General features: G+C 39.9%; 1 protein-coding gene across 1 annotated transcript in view; it reads right to left on the bottom strand.

Annotated features, from left to right (window-relative positions):
• Window positions 1–15,730: 15,730 nt before the first annotated feature.
• ophn1 (oligophrenin 1) overlaps window positions 15,731–16,962 on the bottom strand; it is a 40,023-nt gene continuing 38,791 nt past the window's right edge. The window contains exon 24 of the mRNA XM_023834188.2: window positions 15,731–16,916. Within this exon, the coding sequence (XP_023689956.2) occupies window positions 16,905–16,916 (12 nt within the window). The 3' untranslated portion in view covers window positions 15,731–16,904. The remainder of the gene's footprint in view (window positions 16,917–16,962) is intronic.

Genomic DNA, 16,962 nt, shown 5'->3' with positions numbered 1-16,962 from the left:
TGCATTATAAGGCATCTATCATACATTATTACAGTAGATATTAGAATTAATGAAGCATTACAGCATCTTTCGTTGACAGTCATAAGGTATTATAGTGTTGATTATAATACTTCATAAGCTCCATCATCACAACAACTCAATCATTCTATCAATGCTACATAAGACATTATAAAAGTTTTTGTTATAAAAAAGACTAGGTATAATGTGACATAATACATTTATAACAGTTCATTGTCTGCTTCAAGTAAAGTAAGGATACAGTCATATCTATGATGCTACAATGTTTGAAACAGATTTCAGTGAATTACAAATGTGAAAATATCCATAATGAATTATAAACAAGAGCTTCATAGTTTCCAAGTGTTATCAAAAATTCTTGTGCAGTACCTTAAATGAGTACTGAGGAAAAAACTGGCTAAAATAACTATGAATAAGATGATCTGCTACAAACGCCTAACATTACTTCACCTTTAAAGTATTAAATTACTAGTCAATATGTAGATAAGTCGATTGATTGATTGACAGACAGACACACAGACAGATTATTTGTCCTCATGGTGGAAATTAGTTTGCGGCATAATCACAAGACATTTCATCACAGCATCACAGATTCGCCAATAAAACACATTCGTACACATACCCTTCAACATCAGAGCATTACACACACCGATAGTCATACTTATTGCTTATTTTAATGTGCATTAGTTTTTTAAACACTTAATGAAAATTTGCATGTATTTTTAGTGAATAGAAGGAGCAGAATCTCCACCCAGATGGCAGAAACTCAAATGAGGAGGCAAGGGGGAGCCTCTTGTCACCCATAACGTTGTTTGCCTCATTCATCAGTCTGTCTTTGTAAATGCATTCTGTACTTGGCAATTTAATCCCTAACAGTTTACTCTCTGTTTTTAACTGTTTTTTGAGTCTTTTTCTGTGCCTCAGTAGCATTGCCAAACCAACAATAAAAGCACAGTAAAACATTTGCAGCATTTTGTTGTGGAAATGAACAATTTCCTTTAAAAAGTGCATTCTTTGTTGTGTCTTAGCGCCTACGAGGTCAGTCCATAGGTCCCATTTAAATTTATAGTCGAGCATAATGCCAAGGTACTTGAAATTTGTAACCAGTTGTATTGACTCTCCATTGATGGAGGTCAGGTTTGAAAATGGGATCCTTCTAAAACCGATGGACATTTCCTTTATTTTAGTAATGCTTAGGAGAAGATTTGACTTCTCACAGCAGTTTAGGAAGAAGTCAAGAACCTGCCCAACCTGCAGGATCATCTGCGTACTTAACAAAGCGACTGTTAGGGAATGTGCTAGTGCAGGAGCTGGCATATAAAATAAAAAGAGATGAAAACACACACCTGGGGGGATATTGTGCGGCAGTTATTCTGCCAGAGAGTGGCTTTCCAGCTCTGACATGCTGAAATCAGCCCAGTTTCAAGTTGTGTTCAAATTCAAGTTCAAATTCTGTAGTCAATCTGTCTCTTATTATTCTGTGTTGAAGTGTTAGATGTGGATGAGAAGCACAATAGATGTAATAGTCAAAGCTGTGTCTTCCACTACCCTGGAGGCTTGGTATGCAAACTGCAGAGGGTCCACAAGGAGCCTTGATGTGACACCTAGTACCTCTTCACTACGTGCTTAAAGAGGTTCATGACCAGTGATGTCAAGGCTGCTAGTTGAAGGTCATTGGGCCCCAGAGGTCTGTGAATTTGACATGGATACAATTACAGATGTTTCACATAGGGTTGGGACCTTAAGAAGATTAATTCAAGACCTAAAAACCTCATCCATAGTCCATACACTTTTTTCGTGAAGCACTAAGCAGTGTTGCTTCAATTTTGCGACAAGTTGCATCAAAATTTGCTTTGTTCCAGTTACCCATAATATGTGTTTACTTTCCACATATACGCCACTTCACAATATGAAACATTAAATATTGCAATTTGTAGCAAAGGCATGTCTTGTCACTTGTCACATGATCACTAAGATTAATATAGTACTTTCAGAAAACATTCAGACTCCTTCACTTTCTTATTTTGTTGTTGGAGCTTTATACTAAATACATTTAAATTCAGTTTTTCCCCATATTAAATTACACACAGTACCCCACAATAAATCAATAATAATAATAGGTCCACAGGTGCAGTGAGGATGTCAGCGGTGCTGGCCATGCAGTGGAACAGATGGAACATTCCAGTTGTGAAGGGTCAGCTGGAGAGGTTGTGTGATTCCAGTGACAGGAGCCAAAGGAGAAATGCAGCTTGATTAACTTACTGGGATAAGTCAGTTAGCAGTGGTGGATCTTATAGCCATGGTATTACAAGGATTAGTTAGAGACAGAAAGACAAAATGCAACATTTAATGGAGAACAAGATCAAAAATAGTAGAGGTTCAATAACAATTTGTCTGACTTTGGACTTGTAAAGCTTCAAGATTCAACACCAAGCACTGCAGCCAAGATGGTCTAAAATGTCTGTTAGCACTTCATGGGCTGTCAAAGGTCATGGAGGACATTCATTCTGACCATGAATATGCAACCACAATTTTTATCTCAAATTTGTGTCTCAATTTAAGACAGATTGCACCAAAATGGACACAACGATGCTTAATGGTGGCTCATGACACGACAGATGCTAATCCAGTAAATATGACAACATTGAGACATTTGGGCTTTTCATAAAGATATTTTTGGAGAGGTGGGGGATTGTGTAGGGGGGCTAAACATCATAGAGGTTGGGGGGAGTGGCAGGAGTAGGGGTAGGTGGGAAGGGTTGCCAGAGCCATCCAGGGAATACTTTGGCATTCTGATAGGGTCTAGTTACATTTTTGGGGATAAATTATCAGAGCAGATCATAAATAAATATGGTCATATTTTAATCCACTCAATTTCCATTGACTTACCCAGTACACGGGCAGAGGTTATTTTAATAAATAAAGTATTTAGTAACACTTCATGTGTTTCTAATTGAGGGATGAGATCACTATTAAAATATAGATGTTTTGCATACTTCCACATTTTTTAAAAAATGCCTCCAACTTGTGTAGCGCAAGTTAAATGGGTAGTTAGCACACCGCAAGAAATTAGCTGGTTGTAACTATTGCAGTTTTCAGGAAATAAATATTTGTGTCAGGTAGGTTCTACCCTGCCTACACTAACTGAAGTCTTGGTTCTTTTCAGAACTAGCAGATCAGCTGTCCTTCCTTATTTTAGCCCTGTGAATGACTTACATGCACAATCTGAATGATCACATCATGGCTAGCTTAGCCTGTCATAAAAGCAGCTTTGGAATAGTATCCTGTGCATAGTTTCATACAAAAAGAAATGGGGAAGAAAAAAAAAACAGTAAATGAAACTAAGGCAGGGGGCAACGCAGGAAAACCAATTTAAACAAGCAGGGCAACAGCTACACAGTATCAACAATTACTGACAGGAAATAATGCAGGGGCAGTTACATACAGTACAGCCACAGAAACAATTAACAGACCACAGCACAATTTTTTGTTACTCATTTCTCAGTTTATGGTTGTGCGTCTGTATGATTTTTTGCCCATCTCATTAATGAAGGGTTTCTTCCTTGCTTTATGGGACTTCAGTCCTGCTTGTAGGAGCCTGATTCAAACTATCCTATCAGTGCACCTCACACCTGCACTTAATGCTTCCCATTCCATTTGAAGGTCACTTGATGTCATCCTCCGATTCATGAGAAACTGTCGGATAAGTTAACGATCATCTCTGGCATTAGAAAGTCGCTTCCTCCCTTTACCTGGCTGGTTTCTGGTCGTTCCCAGTGTCTCCTGCTTCACTGTATTCTTATGTGCTGCTGTCTTGGAAATTTTGAACCTGGAAGCAACCTGCTGCTCAGCTTAGCCTCTGCCAGTAGAACCACAATCAAACCAGCATTTAAAAATACACATTTGTTTAATATATATATATATATATATATATATATATATATATATATATATATATATATATATATATATAGAGTGGTCTCTTAATTTTTCCCACGGCTCTATATACACACAGATAACAAGGGCTAATGAGGAGCAGGTGAGATCAATTAACAGATACAGAAGGTTCAAACTCCAAGGGAAACTAAAACAAGGAAAACTGAACTTAAAACAACCTTGAAGAAAGCAATAAACCACACCAAATAAATGGTTGAGTCTGGCTTCTGGTCAGACTCGAACCCACAACAATAAAACGGGAGTGTGAACAGCAGTTGTCCACTCAGCGTATCAAGCCATACAGCAGTCAGTGTACTAAGGAACACACTAGGAGCCAAAGACTCTGGGATGACCAGCGGTCCAAATGCAGAGCCTCTTGTGGATCACTGCAGCTGCATTGCTTACAGTTTGAATTGTCACATGCCATTGTTGTGCATGTGTACAGTACATACTACTGTCAGCAGATGGTACAGTAACTACGGAAACCCTGGTATTTGTTACACGCTTCCGCTAAGGAGAAATACAAGACCATCGCTCTGCCACTTCTGGGTAGTTCTGATTACAACATGGTACATCTGACCACAAACTACAAACCCATAATTCAGTGGCTTCCGGTCACCATAGAACCACGAGGAAGCGGATGAAGGAGGCTGAGGAGGTTCTGCAGGACGACTTGGGGAGACAAACTGGATCATGCTCTCTGAGTCACACTGGGAAAATTTTAAGTGACTCAGCCACTGTATCATGGAATGATACACTTCTGTGTGAACAACGCAGTCACCACAAACCATAAATCACAAAGAACCTGAAGAACCTTCTAAACAAGAAGATGAGTGCATTTAGGTTTGGAGAGATCCAATTGCTGCTGCCAGAACTGAAGTAGCCACTCTGCAATAGGGACAAACTGGAGCACAAGAACAGTTTATCAGGGTGAGGGGAGAATGGAATAGAGTGATGACCATAGTTAGTGTAATTCCATAAATCTGTAACTGTGTTTTATTTGCATATAAATGGATTCCATTTGTAAAACACTGTACAGGCAGTGCTGCCATTAAATAAAATGTAACAGGGCTGTGCAGAGAACCAAGGAGGCTATTACTACAAGGTGTTAACCTGTAGTAATTTAAATGTTGCCTGACGTGGCAACATTTAAAGTTGTCCCTCAGTATCCACATCACCATTACATGTGCTTGATGTGTTCATCTGCGAAACTTTGCTTAAACAATTACATAATTGGGGATGGATACTAATACTTCATTCGCTACAGCTACAATACATACACTGTATGGACAATAGTATTGGGACAGCTGGCTGTTACACCCACAGGAACTTTTATGACATCCCATTCTAAATCCATAAGCATCGATATGGAGTTGGTCCCCTCTTTTTTGAATTTGAATTTGCACCTGTAAGAGCTGCCGCTCTTGTGTGAAGGCTTTCCACAAGATTTTGGAATGTGTCTGTGGGAATTTTTGCCCATTTATCCAGAAGAGCATTTGTGAGGTCAGGCACTGATGTGGGGCGTGAAGGCCAGGCTCACATTCCCCATCCCAGTCCATCCCGAAGGTATTTCATGAGTTTAAGGTCGGTGCTGTGCGCGGGCCACTCAAGTTCTTCCACACCAAACTTACGTACCCATGTCAATGTAGACCTTGCTTTGTGCACAGGGGCACAGTCATGCAGGAACAGAAAAGGACCTTCCCCAAACTGTTCCAACAAAGTTGCAAGCATAAAATTGTCTAAAATGTCTTGGTATGCAGAAGCTTTAACAGTTCCCTTCACTGGAATGAAGGCACCAAGTCCAACCCCTGAAAAACAACCCCATACCATTATCTCCACCAAACTTTACAGTTGGCACAATGCGGTCAGGCAAGTAACATTGTCCTCGCATCTGCCAAACCCAGACTCATGCATCTGACTGCCAGACAGAGAGGCGCAATTCATCACACCACAGAACACATTTCCACTGCTCCAGAGTTCAGTGGTGGCGTGCTTTACATTGCGCTTGGAGATGTGAGGCTTGCATGCAGCTGTTCAGTCATGGAAGCCCATTCCATGAAACTCCCAGTGCACAGGGTTTGTGCTGGATTAATGCCAGAGGAAGTTTGGAACTCTGCAATTATTGAGTCAACAAAGTGTTGGCATTGCAGTGGTGCATTTTGGTTTGCTTGGATTCTTCTCTGTGTGAAACCAAATGGAACCAAGGGAAAAATGCTCCAAGTTTATAAACTCATTGACTGATTCGGAGCAGACAAAATGAGCTATCGGTGTGAATATGTCCTAAGAGCAATATTAAACAAGCGAGGGCTTCGTAGCCAGACACCTCACCACATCCAACTGTGAACCAAGAAGCATGTACAAAGTCTACTGTAATATGCAAGAAGAAATACGGACAAGCTTATGTTCCGGGAGATTTTAGAAGTGATCAGACTAGATTAGAGCTATTTGGACCCATGGATGAGAGGAAGGAAAGTCTTCTGACAAGAATAACAGCAACCGCTTGTTTAAGCATGGAGGTGGCTCAGTTCTGTGAAAGAACAGTCCTCCACTTACTCCAGACTAAAGTGACCTACCAGTGATCTTATTCACATAATTGTATAACAACAAAAATGCTACATTTTCTGTATTATCAAAACCACTGAACATGCTCCGAGGCTAAAGACACCAAGGAAAATCAGGAGAACTGTGGGTGAAACATACTCTGTCACATAGGAAATTGCCTTTCCTTTACTGAATACAGCCTGAAACACTTACCAAAAGTGTCGGCCATTTCAACTCAATTCAGTTCAATTCAGTTCATGCTGCATTTCAATACTATATTGTCTCGAAGTGTTTTACATTTTACCTGCCCAGTGCTCCCAAGCCAGACGTGGCACTGTTGCATGAAGGGAAACTCCCTAGTAGGAATAAACCTTGGGAGGAACCAGACCCAAAGGGGAAGCCGGTCCTCCTGGGCCAGTAGAGGAAGCCCAAAGTCCAAAATAGCAACGTCCTGCTTTATAAAGTAAAATTGTGTGTAGTTGTTCAGGTATAACAACTAGACTAATCATGGGCGTCGCCGCCATTAAATCTGAGGGGGGCGAGTCCCCCTCACATTCCATCATTATTCACATTCCATCATTATTCCCCCCCACATTTAACATAAAATATTAGTTCACCCAGCACTGTTTTTCAGTGTGTACCCCCCCCCCCCCATTCAAAATGCTTCTGATGCCCCTGAGACTAACTAATATATTACAAGAATTGCCCAGTTAAGTGCCATAAACACTAGGAGTTCTTTCACGGTTTTAACTAAGCAGCTTGTTCCTGAGGGAACGTACATTCAAAGAAGGTTTTTTTATTTATTATTGTCGAGCTCCAACAAATGTGTACCTGGGTTGACTGTGTTAGTACCTGGGTTGACTGTGTTAGTACCTGGGTTGACTGTGTTAGTACCTGGGTTGACTGTGTTAGTACCTGGGTTCACTGCACATATCAAGCCTTGTGGCATGGCACATGCTCTTTCTACATTTGATAACCCTGCAAGTCCAGCACAACCACGACCTCCAAATGCTCATCTTCAGAAGATAAAAATTTGTGTCAAAGTCATTATCTGCCCGAATAAGATCCAAATCAAGTGCTGAAATTAAATAAACACCATTCCCACATTCTTTACTGTACTTTTTAAATTGTCATTAGAATGATAAGACACAAAGAACCTCCATGCGTGAATATAATTTAGTGCTGAAAAGAAAGCTTCAAATTAAATAACACTAGTGTACCCAGATGGCAATGTTCCCCTGGCAAAGTGTTCCTTTTGAGTATAATTATTTCTGTGTACATAATTGCCCATGTGAAATGGTTCATTTAACCATATCTAACTATACAAATAAATTTTGTATGGCCTGAGATGTGCATGGAAAAATCACTTGTCTCTGCAACAAGGAATTAAACGACCTCAATATTACACGGCATTTTTTCACTTGGCAGTCTCTAATCCTCTCCATTTTCAGAGAAGTACAGAATTAAACACTGGATTAGAATCAAAAGAAAGCACTGAATGACACATTAACATCAAGTTACATCAGCATTACACTAAATATAACAATCAATAAATATAATAATCAAGGAAGGACGATATAACAGCAACAATAAACCAGTCATCATTCATTTTCTGTATCTGATTATCCTATTCAGGGTTATTGGGGGTCTGCAGCTTATGGGCACAAGGCAGGGAACAACCCAGGATGGGGGGCAACCCATCACAAGGAACACTAACACACCATTTACTCACACACCAGTCACTCACACACCATTCACTCACACACCATTCACTCATACACCATTCTCTCACACACCATTCACTCACACACCATTCTCTCACTCACCATTCTCTCACACACCATTCACTCACCTACCATTCACTCACACATCATTCACTCACACACCATTCACTCACACATCATTCACTCACACATCATTCTCTCGCACACCATTCACTCGCACACCATTCACTCACACATCATTCTCTCACACACCATTCTCTCACACACCATTCACTCACACACCATTCACTCACACATCATTCACTCACACATCATTCTCTCACACACCATTCACTCACACACCATTCACTCATACACCATTCACTGACACACCATTCTCTCACACACCATTCACTCACACACCAGTCACTCACACACCATTCTCTCACTCACCATTCTCTCACACACCATTCACTCACCTACCATTCACTCACACATCATTCACTCACACATAGTCACTCACACACCATTCTCTCACTCACCATTCACTCACCTACCATTCACTCACACACCATTCACTCACACATCATTCACTCACACCATTCTCTCACACACCATTCACTCACACATCATTCTCTCACACACCATTCACTCACACACCATTCTCTCACACATGCACACCTATGGGCAATTCAGTAACTGCAATTCATCTTAGCATATTTTTGGACTGAGGTGGGAAACTGTAGTACCCCAAGGAAACCCCATGATGACACGGGGAGAGCATAGAAACTCCACACATGGAGCCACATTGGCAACTCAAACCCTGGTCCCAGAGGTGTGAGGCAACAGTGCTAATCACTGCGCTGCCGCACTGCCCCAATAAACCAGGCGTCTCCAGTATATGCCTGCGTCAGTTACTGAAAAACAAGCCCATCTTCCATCCAACAGTGGCTCTCTTATTGTTTAACAATAAGAAGATAGGAATCTCTCAGTGTACTTGTCCAGGTTTTCCATGAATGTTATTTCAAAATTGATATTGTTTATTTCCGGTAGAAAGAGAAAAAATAAGAAGAATTTTAGGATGTAAAATACTTCTCAGAAAAAACCTGAAAAATATAATTTGGTAGTGGTTGACTTTAAAATTTTAATTCAAATCTATTCATTTATTTAATTTAAAAAACAGTTTAAAATCTATAACTATTTACAGATTAATATGTACCTGAACAATTTCAAACAACCCAGGTAATCTGTCTTTCATTACAATGGGGTCTGCATTTTCCTATTTCCTGCCTTCTGTAGAGAAAAGGTCTTAGTCGTCTTCTCCTTGAAGCTCGTCAAATTATCTCCTTTCCTGAACACACTCAGTAGGGCAATCTGCTCATTTTTCAGTCTGCAAGTTCACTTCTGTTTTGGCTTCTTCAAAGATTTGCTTGCAGATACAAACAAACCAAATACACGACACATAGTGGCCCTAAAAACGATCATTTTGTTTCACATCAGCTGAGTTATAGTTGAATATTTTTGACACAGTATAGTGCTCCTTGATTATTGCTGTTACTATAATCTATGCTTTTAGATCTCGATTCTTCATTAACACTTCACAAGTACAGTAATGTATTGCAACTGTCATTAGTTTTCTTTGTGAGAGGTAAATAATTTCTTGTTACGTTTTTTTTATTATACCATTATAGTAATTGAGGAAATAATTGCATTACCTGTTGATGTAAGCAAAGACCATCCTTACTATCTTACAGTAGATTAATTGAATGTTGCATCAGATGACAAACTACTGTAATTACGCAAGCCAACCCAGTGAAGGGCCAGCTATAGCTGTTCTTTCTAATATTACTGACTTACTTTTTAAAGTAGTGTGATTGCTTTACTTTCTGCATTTACATATGTGGTTTAAGGAGGCACAGTGCCAGAAAAACGTTTGCCTTGCCCTACATGTGGAAGCGTATTTGCCATGCTGTAACCATGACAGCTGCTGTTAATCAGTGAGCTGTGTTTAAAAAAGAAGCAATAAAATATGGGAGGGTCCCCATAATATAATATAAACCTAATCCACACACACACACACACACACACACACACACAAACATAGCGTCGGTATGAGGCTGGGGAAGACAACAAACACCACTGGAAGTGGAAAAGATAAAAGTGTACTGTAAAGTAACTATGAACTTAATGAGACAGACATATCCAGTGAAGTGTGGTTTAAGCTATGGGGGACAGTGGACTTCATTTTTAGATTAGATATTTCTATACGTCTTTATTAATAATGGCAGTGTGTCCATTCGCTGCCAGTGACTGTAAGAGAGTGACAGCTACTGAATGTGAAATGCACGTGCGAACATTCGAATATTAATTAAAATTTGCCTGTAAAGTAATCTGGAAAAACAAGGGGGTGTGTAAGACTTCCTATCTACTCAAAATACTAAGCGAATATCTCATTACAGCAGAGATCGCCTCTTTTCACAGATATTAACAAGACAATCTCTGCGCTGTTGTGGCATCTGTGCTTTCTGGGAACATCTGTGCCTGGTGTGGCAGCTGCAGCTCCCAGGACCGCAGAGCCCCACAGAGGGTGATACGATGCAGCCAGAGAATCACCAGGACAAGACCGGCCACCCTGCAGGACATCGACATCCAGCGATGTAGGTTCCGGGCATTAAGTAGCCTATCATCAGAGACACTCACCACCCCTGCTGTAAACTGTTCCGGCGGCTGCACAAAGGCAGGCGCCTCCAGAGCCTTATGGCCGGGACTGAGAGCCTGATGAGAAGCTTCTACCCCCAGGCCATTAGGATCATTAACAACACCAATTACTAACTAAAGTAAGGTATAACTGCAGGCTGCACTTTGACGATTTTTCTCATATTTTCGCATAACTTTTATCTTTACTTTTATCCATCCATCCATCCATCCATCCATTGTCCAACCCGCTTATCCTACTTTGTCGCGGGGGGTCCGGAGCCTATCCCGGAAGCAACGGGCACAAGGCAGGGAACAACCCAGGACGGGAGGCCAGCCCATCGCAGGGCACACTCGCACACCATTCGCTCACACATGCACACCTAAGGGCAATTTAGCAACGCCAATTAGCCTCAGAATGTCTTTGGACTGTAGGGGGAAACCGGAGTACCTGGAGGAAACCCCACGACGACACGGGGAGAACATGCAAACTCCACACACATGTGACCCAGGCGGAGACTCGAACCCAGGCTTTACTTTTATATACTATGTATATATTTCTGTATTTAAAAAAGAATATGTTATCCTTCTGCTTTGTTTATTGCTGTCACAGCTGCAGGCAATAATTACCTGACGACAGGTTCTATATAAAACAGACGCGATCACTAGACAGATCACGTACGAAGCATTGTTGCCATCCATGACACATACCAAGTATTCATTTGTCTATTGTCTCTCCCGCTTTCCTTGCCTGTTCCGTCCTGCCCTGCTGTCTCGCCTGCCCGAACCGCCTCGTCTGTCCTCCCGCCTGCCCTCTCCGTCGTGCCTGCCCGATCGTCTCTCATCGTGTTCCCCGTCCCTCCGTCTCCTCGTCCCATCTCTCTACGTACTGTAGGACTGATCTCCCCGGCATCTGACCCTCCGCGACCAACCCGACTATTCTACTTGATTCTCCCTGTCTGCTTTGGTACTGTATACCCGATCTTAAACGTTTAAATAAACGGCTCTCTCGCATATTGGGGTTCGCCTCCTCCTTCGCCTCGAAGTTTGACAATTCAAGTTTGACAGTCTGGAGTAGCAGCAATTTTATTTAACCGCTGGTGTACCACTCCATTCATGCATGTGTCAAATAAAAATCTTGAATCTTAAATAAACAGCGTGCGACTTGGCTTATGAGGAATAATTGGGCTAAAAAAAATTGGTTCTACTTCAATTGTGTGGAAATGGTTTGGATTTGTGAAATCTGATGTGGTCCAATCTATAGTAATTTGCTAATTTTGCAAATACGTGGTTCATACAACAGGTGGCAACACCATTTTATTTATCTATTATTATTTGTTTGTAGTTGTTGTTCTAAAAGGGGTTCAGAAGTACACAGTTATTAACCAAAGCGATAAATGTTCATTTGTACCCAAAACTCTAGCGAGTGAGAGGTAAGGAGTGCACACTGATTACAGCACATTGCTGCACCCACCACATGACAAAGAACCTCAGGGATCAGAACCAGAGTCCAGCCGAGTGGCACCTCAGCACCACACTAGTCCGAATGGAATGGAACAGTGAGTTTTTTCCGGTGGCTGGAATGCCAGTCCTGCCACCAACCCCCAAATTTCCCCTGTAAGTTGCCGGACCTGCTAGACAAAGCAACTGCAAATTAAGGTCCTTGCACAAGGGCCCAACAGAGCAGAATCACTCCTGCCATTCACACAATAAAAAATAAAAAGCACGTTTGCTATAATGAGTCAGTTTCTTCTATATGTACAGCATATTACATGCCTTAATAATTCATTTTATTATTGTTATGCTACAAGCGGTCTACTTCTAAGGATAAAATTGCTGGTTAAGTGGTTAAATGGTAAATTAACTTGGTTTAAATATATTTGGTTATTCGTTCACAAACAAACGAACAAAAAAAAGTGATCTATATACAAAAAATCTCATGTTGTGACATTTTGGCAATATCGCCCAATCCTATTCTGCTGCTTCAGGCACTCTGGACCTGAACTAGTGCTGGCCCATGGCTCTGGCCCACCTTGGCTGCTCCTGCATCTATTCCCCCTCTTTTTTTTATTTTTTATTCCCTCCTCCACCCCCCTCTGCGGAGGACTACTTTATTTGTATCTATTTATTTATTTTATATTTTTATTTACTTCCTCAAAAGAAGGAGAGGGAGGGGGGGGGGAACAAAGGAGAAGAAGGGGGGAAGAGAGAAAGAGGGAGAGAGAGAGGAGTGGAGAAAAAAAAAGGGAGAAAAGAAAAAAAACAAAACAGATAATCTGCTTCCATGTCTGCTGAAAAGAGAAAGACATTCCCTCTCTTTTGCTGCAGTCTGTGATGGCTGCCCTGCCACAAACTAACAGGTCCGTTTTCATATCTAAGAGGTACAAAAATTAGTCCTTACAGATAACTAACTCAGTACCACAAAAACTGTAAAAAGAAAAAAAGCACAATACACAATATGTGACAACATGCTTGTTTGGCATTATTTCATGTACTCCAGGTGGCCATAATAATTTTAAGACTTAATTTAGAAAATAATTAATTCCAGAAATTGCACCATTTGGTTCATCGGTGTCTTGGGAGAGAGTATCACATGTATTCTGTATGCAGACTGCATTAAACTGTATCTATGGAATTTTAGCAAGGTGTTATTATGATTGTAATTATTCTTTCACCTGCATCCAGCAAATAAATTACAGTGCAGTTAAATGGATGAAGAGGTGTGCCATATGGTAAGAATAACAGGATAAGAGAAGTGTTATGACAACATGTCAACATTACTCAAAATAATTCCTTTTAGAATCCAGTTTCCATAAACAAAAATATAAAAGAACACACTTAAAGAAAGAAATGAGGCAGTTGGATCATGGCATGTTTTTGTGTGGATTTTCTCTAGATGTTCTGTTTCCTTTTGACAATCCAAAAACAGAGATTTGATTAGGTGATTTGTTGTCTTTGAATTGTCTATTTTTTGTGTGTTTATTAGTGTGAAAGAGACTATCCTGTGAGAGTGATAATCGTTTCCCAGCCAAACCCTAGATAAACCTGCCCAGTGCATCCTGGGCTCACTGGATAAAGTTTTTTTTTTTAAAACAGAGGCATAAAGAAATAGGTTATAAAGTAAAAAGATATATAAGAAGTAGCCTGGGTAATAATATTTCAAAGGATATTTAAAAGTTAATATTAAATTTAAGGATGGTTCAGTAGACTTATAACAATAACATTATCAGCAGATGGTGCCCATTAAAGCAGAGAAGAATGTTTTCAAATATAGATTTTAAAAAGGTCACAGTACTTCCACCATCCCAGATCTAATACCTTAAAATGGATTTTGAGATGAAATTAATAAAGTAAAATAAACATATTTATACCGTTTCAAATACAACATGTTTACTTTTTATTAACATCCTAAGACAAAAAAAAAAGGCAGAGATTTGAAAAGAAAGTATAATTTTACTTGCCTGCGTTAATTAACAAAGTTCCCTAGGATTTATATCAAGCAAGGTAATAATTTCCATCTGACTTTAAAATTATCTTACCAAATCAAATGTGAAAATTATGGAAATAACTGAAAACACCGTAACTGTCATCACCATCTTACGGGCTTTCAAAATACTATTAAAATATATTTATTCAACACACATTTTAAGACTGCTATATGCTTAGCCACATAATTACAGGTGTACAGAAACTTATATCATGATTTATTCTTTATCTTAAAAACACTTTGCATATACAGTGCCAGTCAAAAATCTGGAGACACCTACTGAAAATCATGTTTTTCTAGAAACGAATGACCCTAAGCACCTCAAATTAATGTAAATACTGCACCATCAAGGCATGAGATGGAGAGTGGTGACAGATGACCTGCCCCTCCCCCAATCCCCCAACCTAAAGCCTATAGAGCTGGACTGGGATGAGATTGATGGTGGAGTAAGAGCCAGATAGCCAACATGTGCCCAGAACCTGTGAGATCTCCATCAGGACCATCGGTGAAGCATTCCGGGCGGCTACATCTGGAAGCTGGTTGAGAGAATGCCAAGAGTCTGCAATGCTGGCATCAAAACAAAAGGCGGCTATTTTGAAGAGTATAATAATTTATTATATATATAGCATTATAATAAATATAAGAATTAATAATAATTATTTGATATGTCTTACTTCATTGCCTCGAGGCCTTTACTATAAGGTGAATCACATGGCTAAAACAGAGACAAATGCATTAACAGCAGGTGTGTCCAGACTTTTGACTGGTACCTCAGACTATTTGTCACCTATTATAAGTAGCTTATTATCAGTCTAGGTTTCCTAATCCGTATAAAAATAGTGCTAAAATTGATCAGTGATAAAAGTATGTTTTCAAATTTAAATCCATCTTCCATTATTTAAGATACGTTAAGAAATATGAAAATGTTTGTATTTTTAGTTTAGCTGTGGAATGTCTTATTGTATATTTTTCTGAAATGAACCTTTATTTACCATTTATTTGCACGAGTGAAGGCACATTAAAGTGCTTCTCTTTACCTACCTCATCTTGCTCTCCATGAGACACACAGACGCATATGCAGGTGAGAGCAAGCATGGGGGGGGGGGAGGGGGGGGGGTCACAGTGCAGGATCAGAGAGTGGGCCACACCACCGGAGCTGGGGATTAAGGGCCTTGCTCAGGGGCCTACAGTCATGTGACTGTCCTGCCGAGGCTGGAACCAATAATCTTCTGATCACAGGCAGGGTGGCTTAGTCAGCCGAGCAATGCACTGCCCATTCAGTAAGTTTTTGGTGCTGAGGAAGATGCACAAATTATCTGGTGTAATTCCGATAAAATCAATAACCACAATATTATAGCATCATATATTTGAATTAGGTAGTGTACTAATGGTTAATTTGACATCAACCAAAAAAAAAACAACAACAACACCAAAACAGCAAATTTAAATGGGATTAACAACTGGAAATGTATTGTGTTTAGATTTGCACATAAACAGGAAGCCAAAAAGCGCTTAATTTATTCAACAAACTCTAATTGAGAAAAGGTTAAAAAAAAGAGAAGCAGATTATACAGATGTCGGTTTCAGGAAATTTATTCCTGAAGCAATCTGGAGAGAGATACCAGTGCCAATGAGAGAGAATCTGGAGAAGAATCAGATGGAAAATGTCCTTATGTAATGTAAAGTACAAGTGAATATCCAACTACTATGCCTCAACCATCTCTGTACTGCTATAGAACTAATTACAGGTATTCAAATCTGTACTCTAATTTCCCAAGAGTTCAACTGATCGAGAAACGTTTTACTGATTTCTTTAAACTGGAGTGTTTTTTGTTCTGAGAAGTTCTAATGGTAAATGAAATAAACTTGGGAGCAAGTTTTCAGTTGCAACAATCTGGATATTTAGAAGAACAGGGATTCGGCACCACAGGTGGCGCTGAATAAAAGGAGAGCCCCTACATGGGAGATTCAGATCAATACCACTTGCCATAGGCACACCTACTGTAGTGCACAGGGACTGTGTTTCCTTTGTAGTCTGCCATCCATAGTCATTATAAATTTCGTAAAAGAAACCAATTGCACACTATGATCTCATTGTCACGTTTTTTTAAAGGTACAGTGTTACATTAATTGAAAAGCTAAGAAATATAATACAGTTCAACAGTCTTCATCTGCATGTAAGTGGCATAGAAACCAATGTCATCTACAGAACATTTCCCTTGAATGTCAATCCACACACAATGGACAGATTTTCAGTTTAAACAGGATCATGTATTGTCACGATTAAAATGGTTTTCAGAATGCTGCTGTGCTCGTCAAATGACATCCCTTATATACCGTATCATTTTTTTATCATAAAAAAAGCACCAGTTGTAAACATGTCTCTGCAGAATGATATAAACCGCAGGATGACTGATGGGCAACACGCTCAGTTGCTAAGTGTATATCCTGCTGGTTCTCAAAATCCTGGTCCCAAAAGTTCAGCAGTGAAGCTGGAGGTGACTGAAGCAGGTCTCGCAGAGTCTTCATTTTGAACTCTAAAGAAAAAGAAGTATCGTCATTAGTTTTAACAGGGAAGAATGC

The sequence above is a fragment of the Paramormyrops kingsleyae genome, chromosome 18, assembly GCF_048594095.1.
Source record: "Paramormyrops kingsleyae isolate MSU_618 chromosome 18, PKINGS_0.4, whole genome shotgun sequence".
NCBI classification, from domain to species: domain Eukaryota; kingdom Metazoa; phylum Chordata; class Actinopteri; order Osteoglossiformes; family Mormyridae; genus Paramormyrops; species Paramormyrops kingsleyae.
This window is presented reverse-complemented; position numbering and strand designations above follow the sequence as displayed.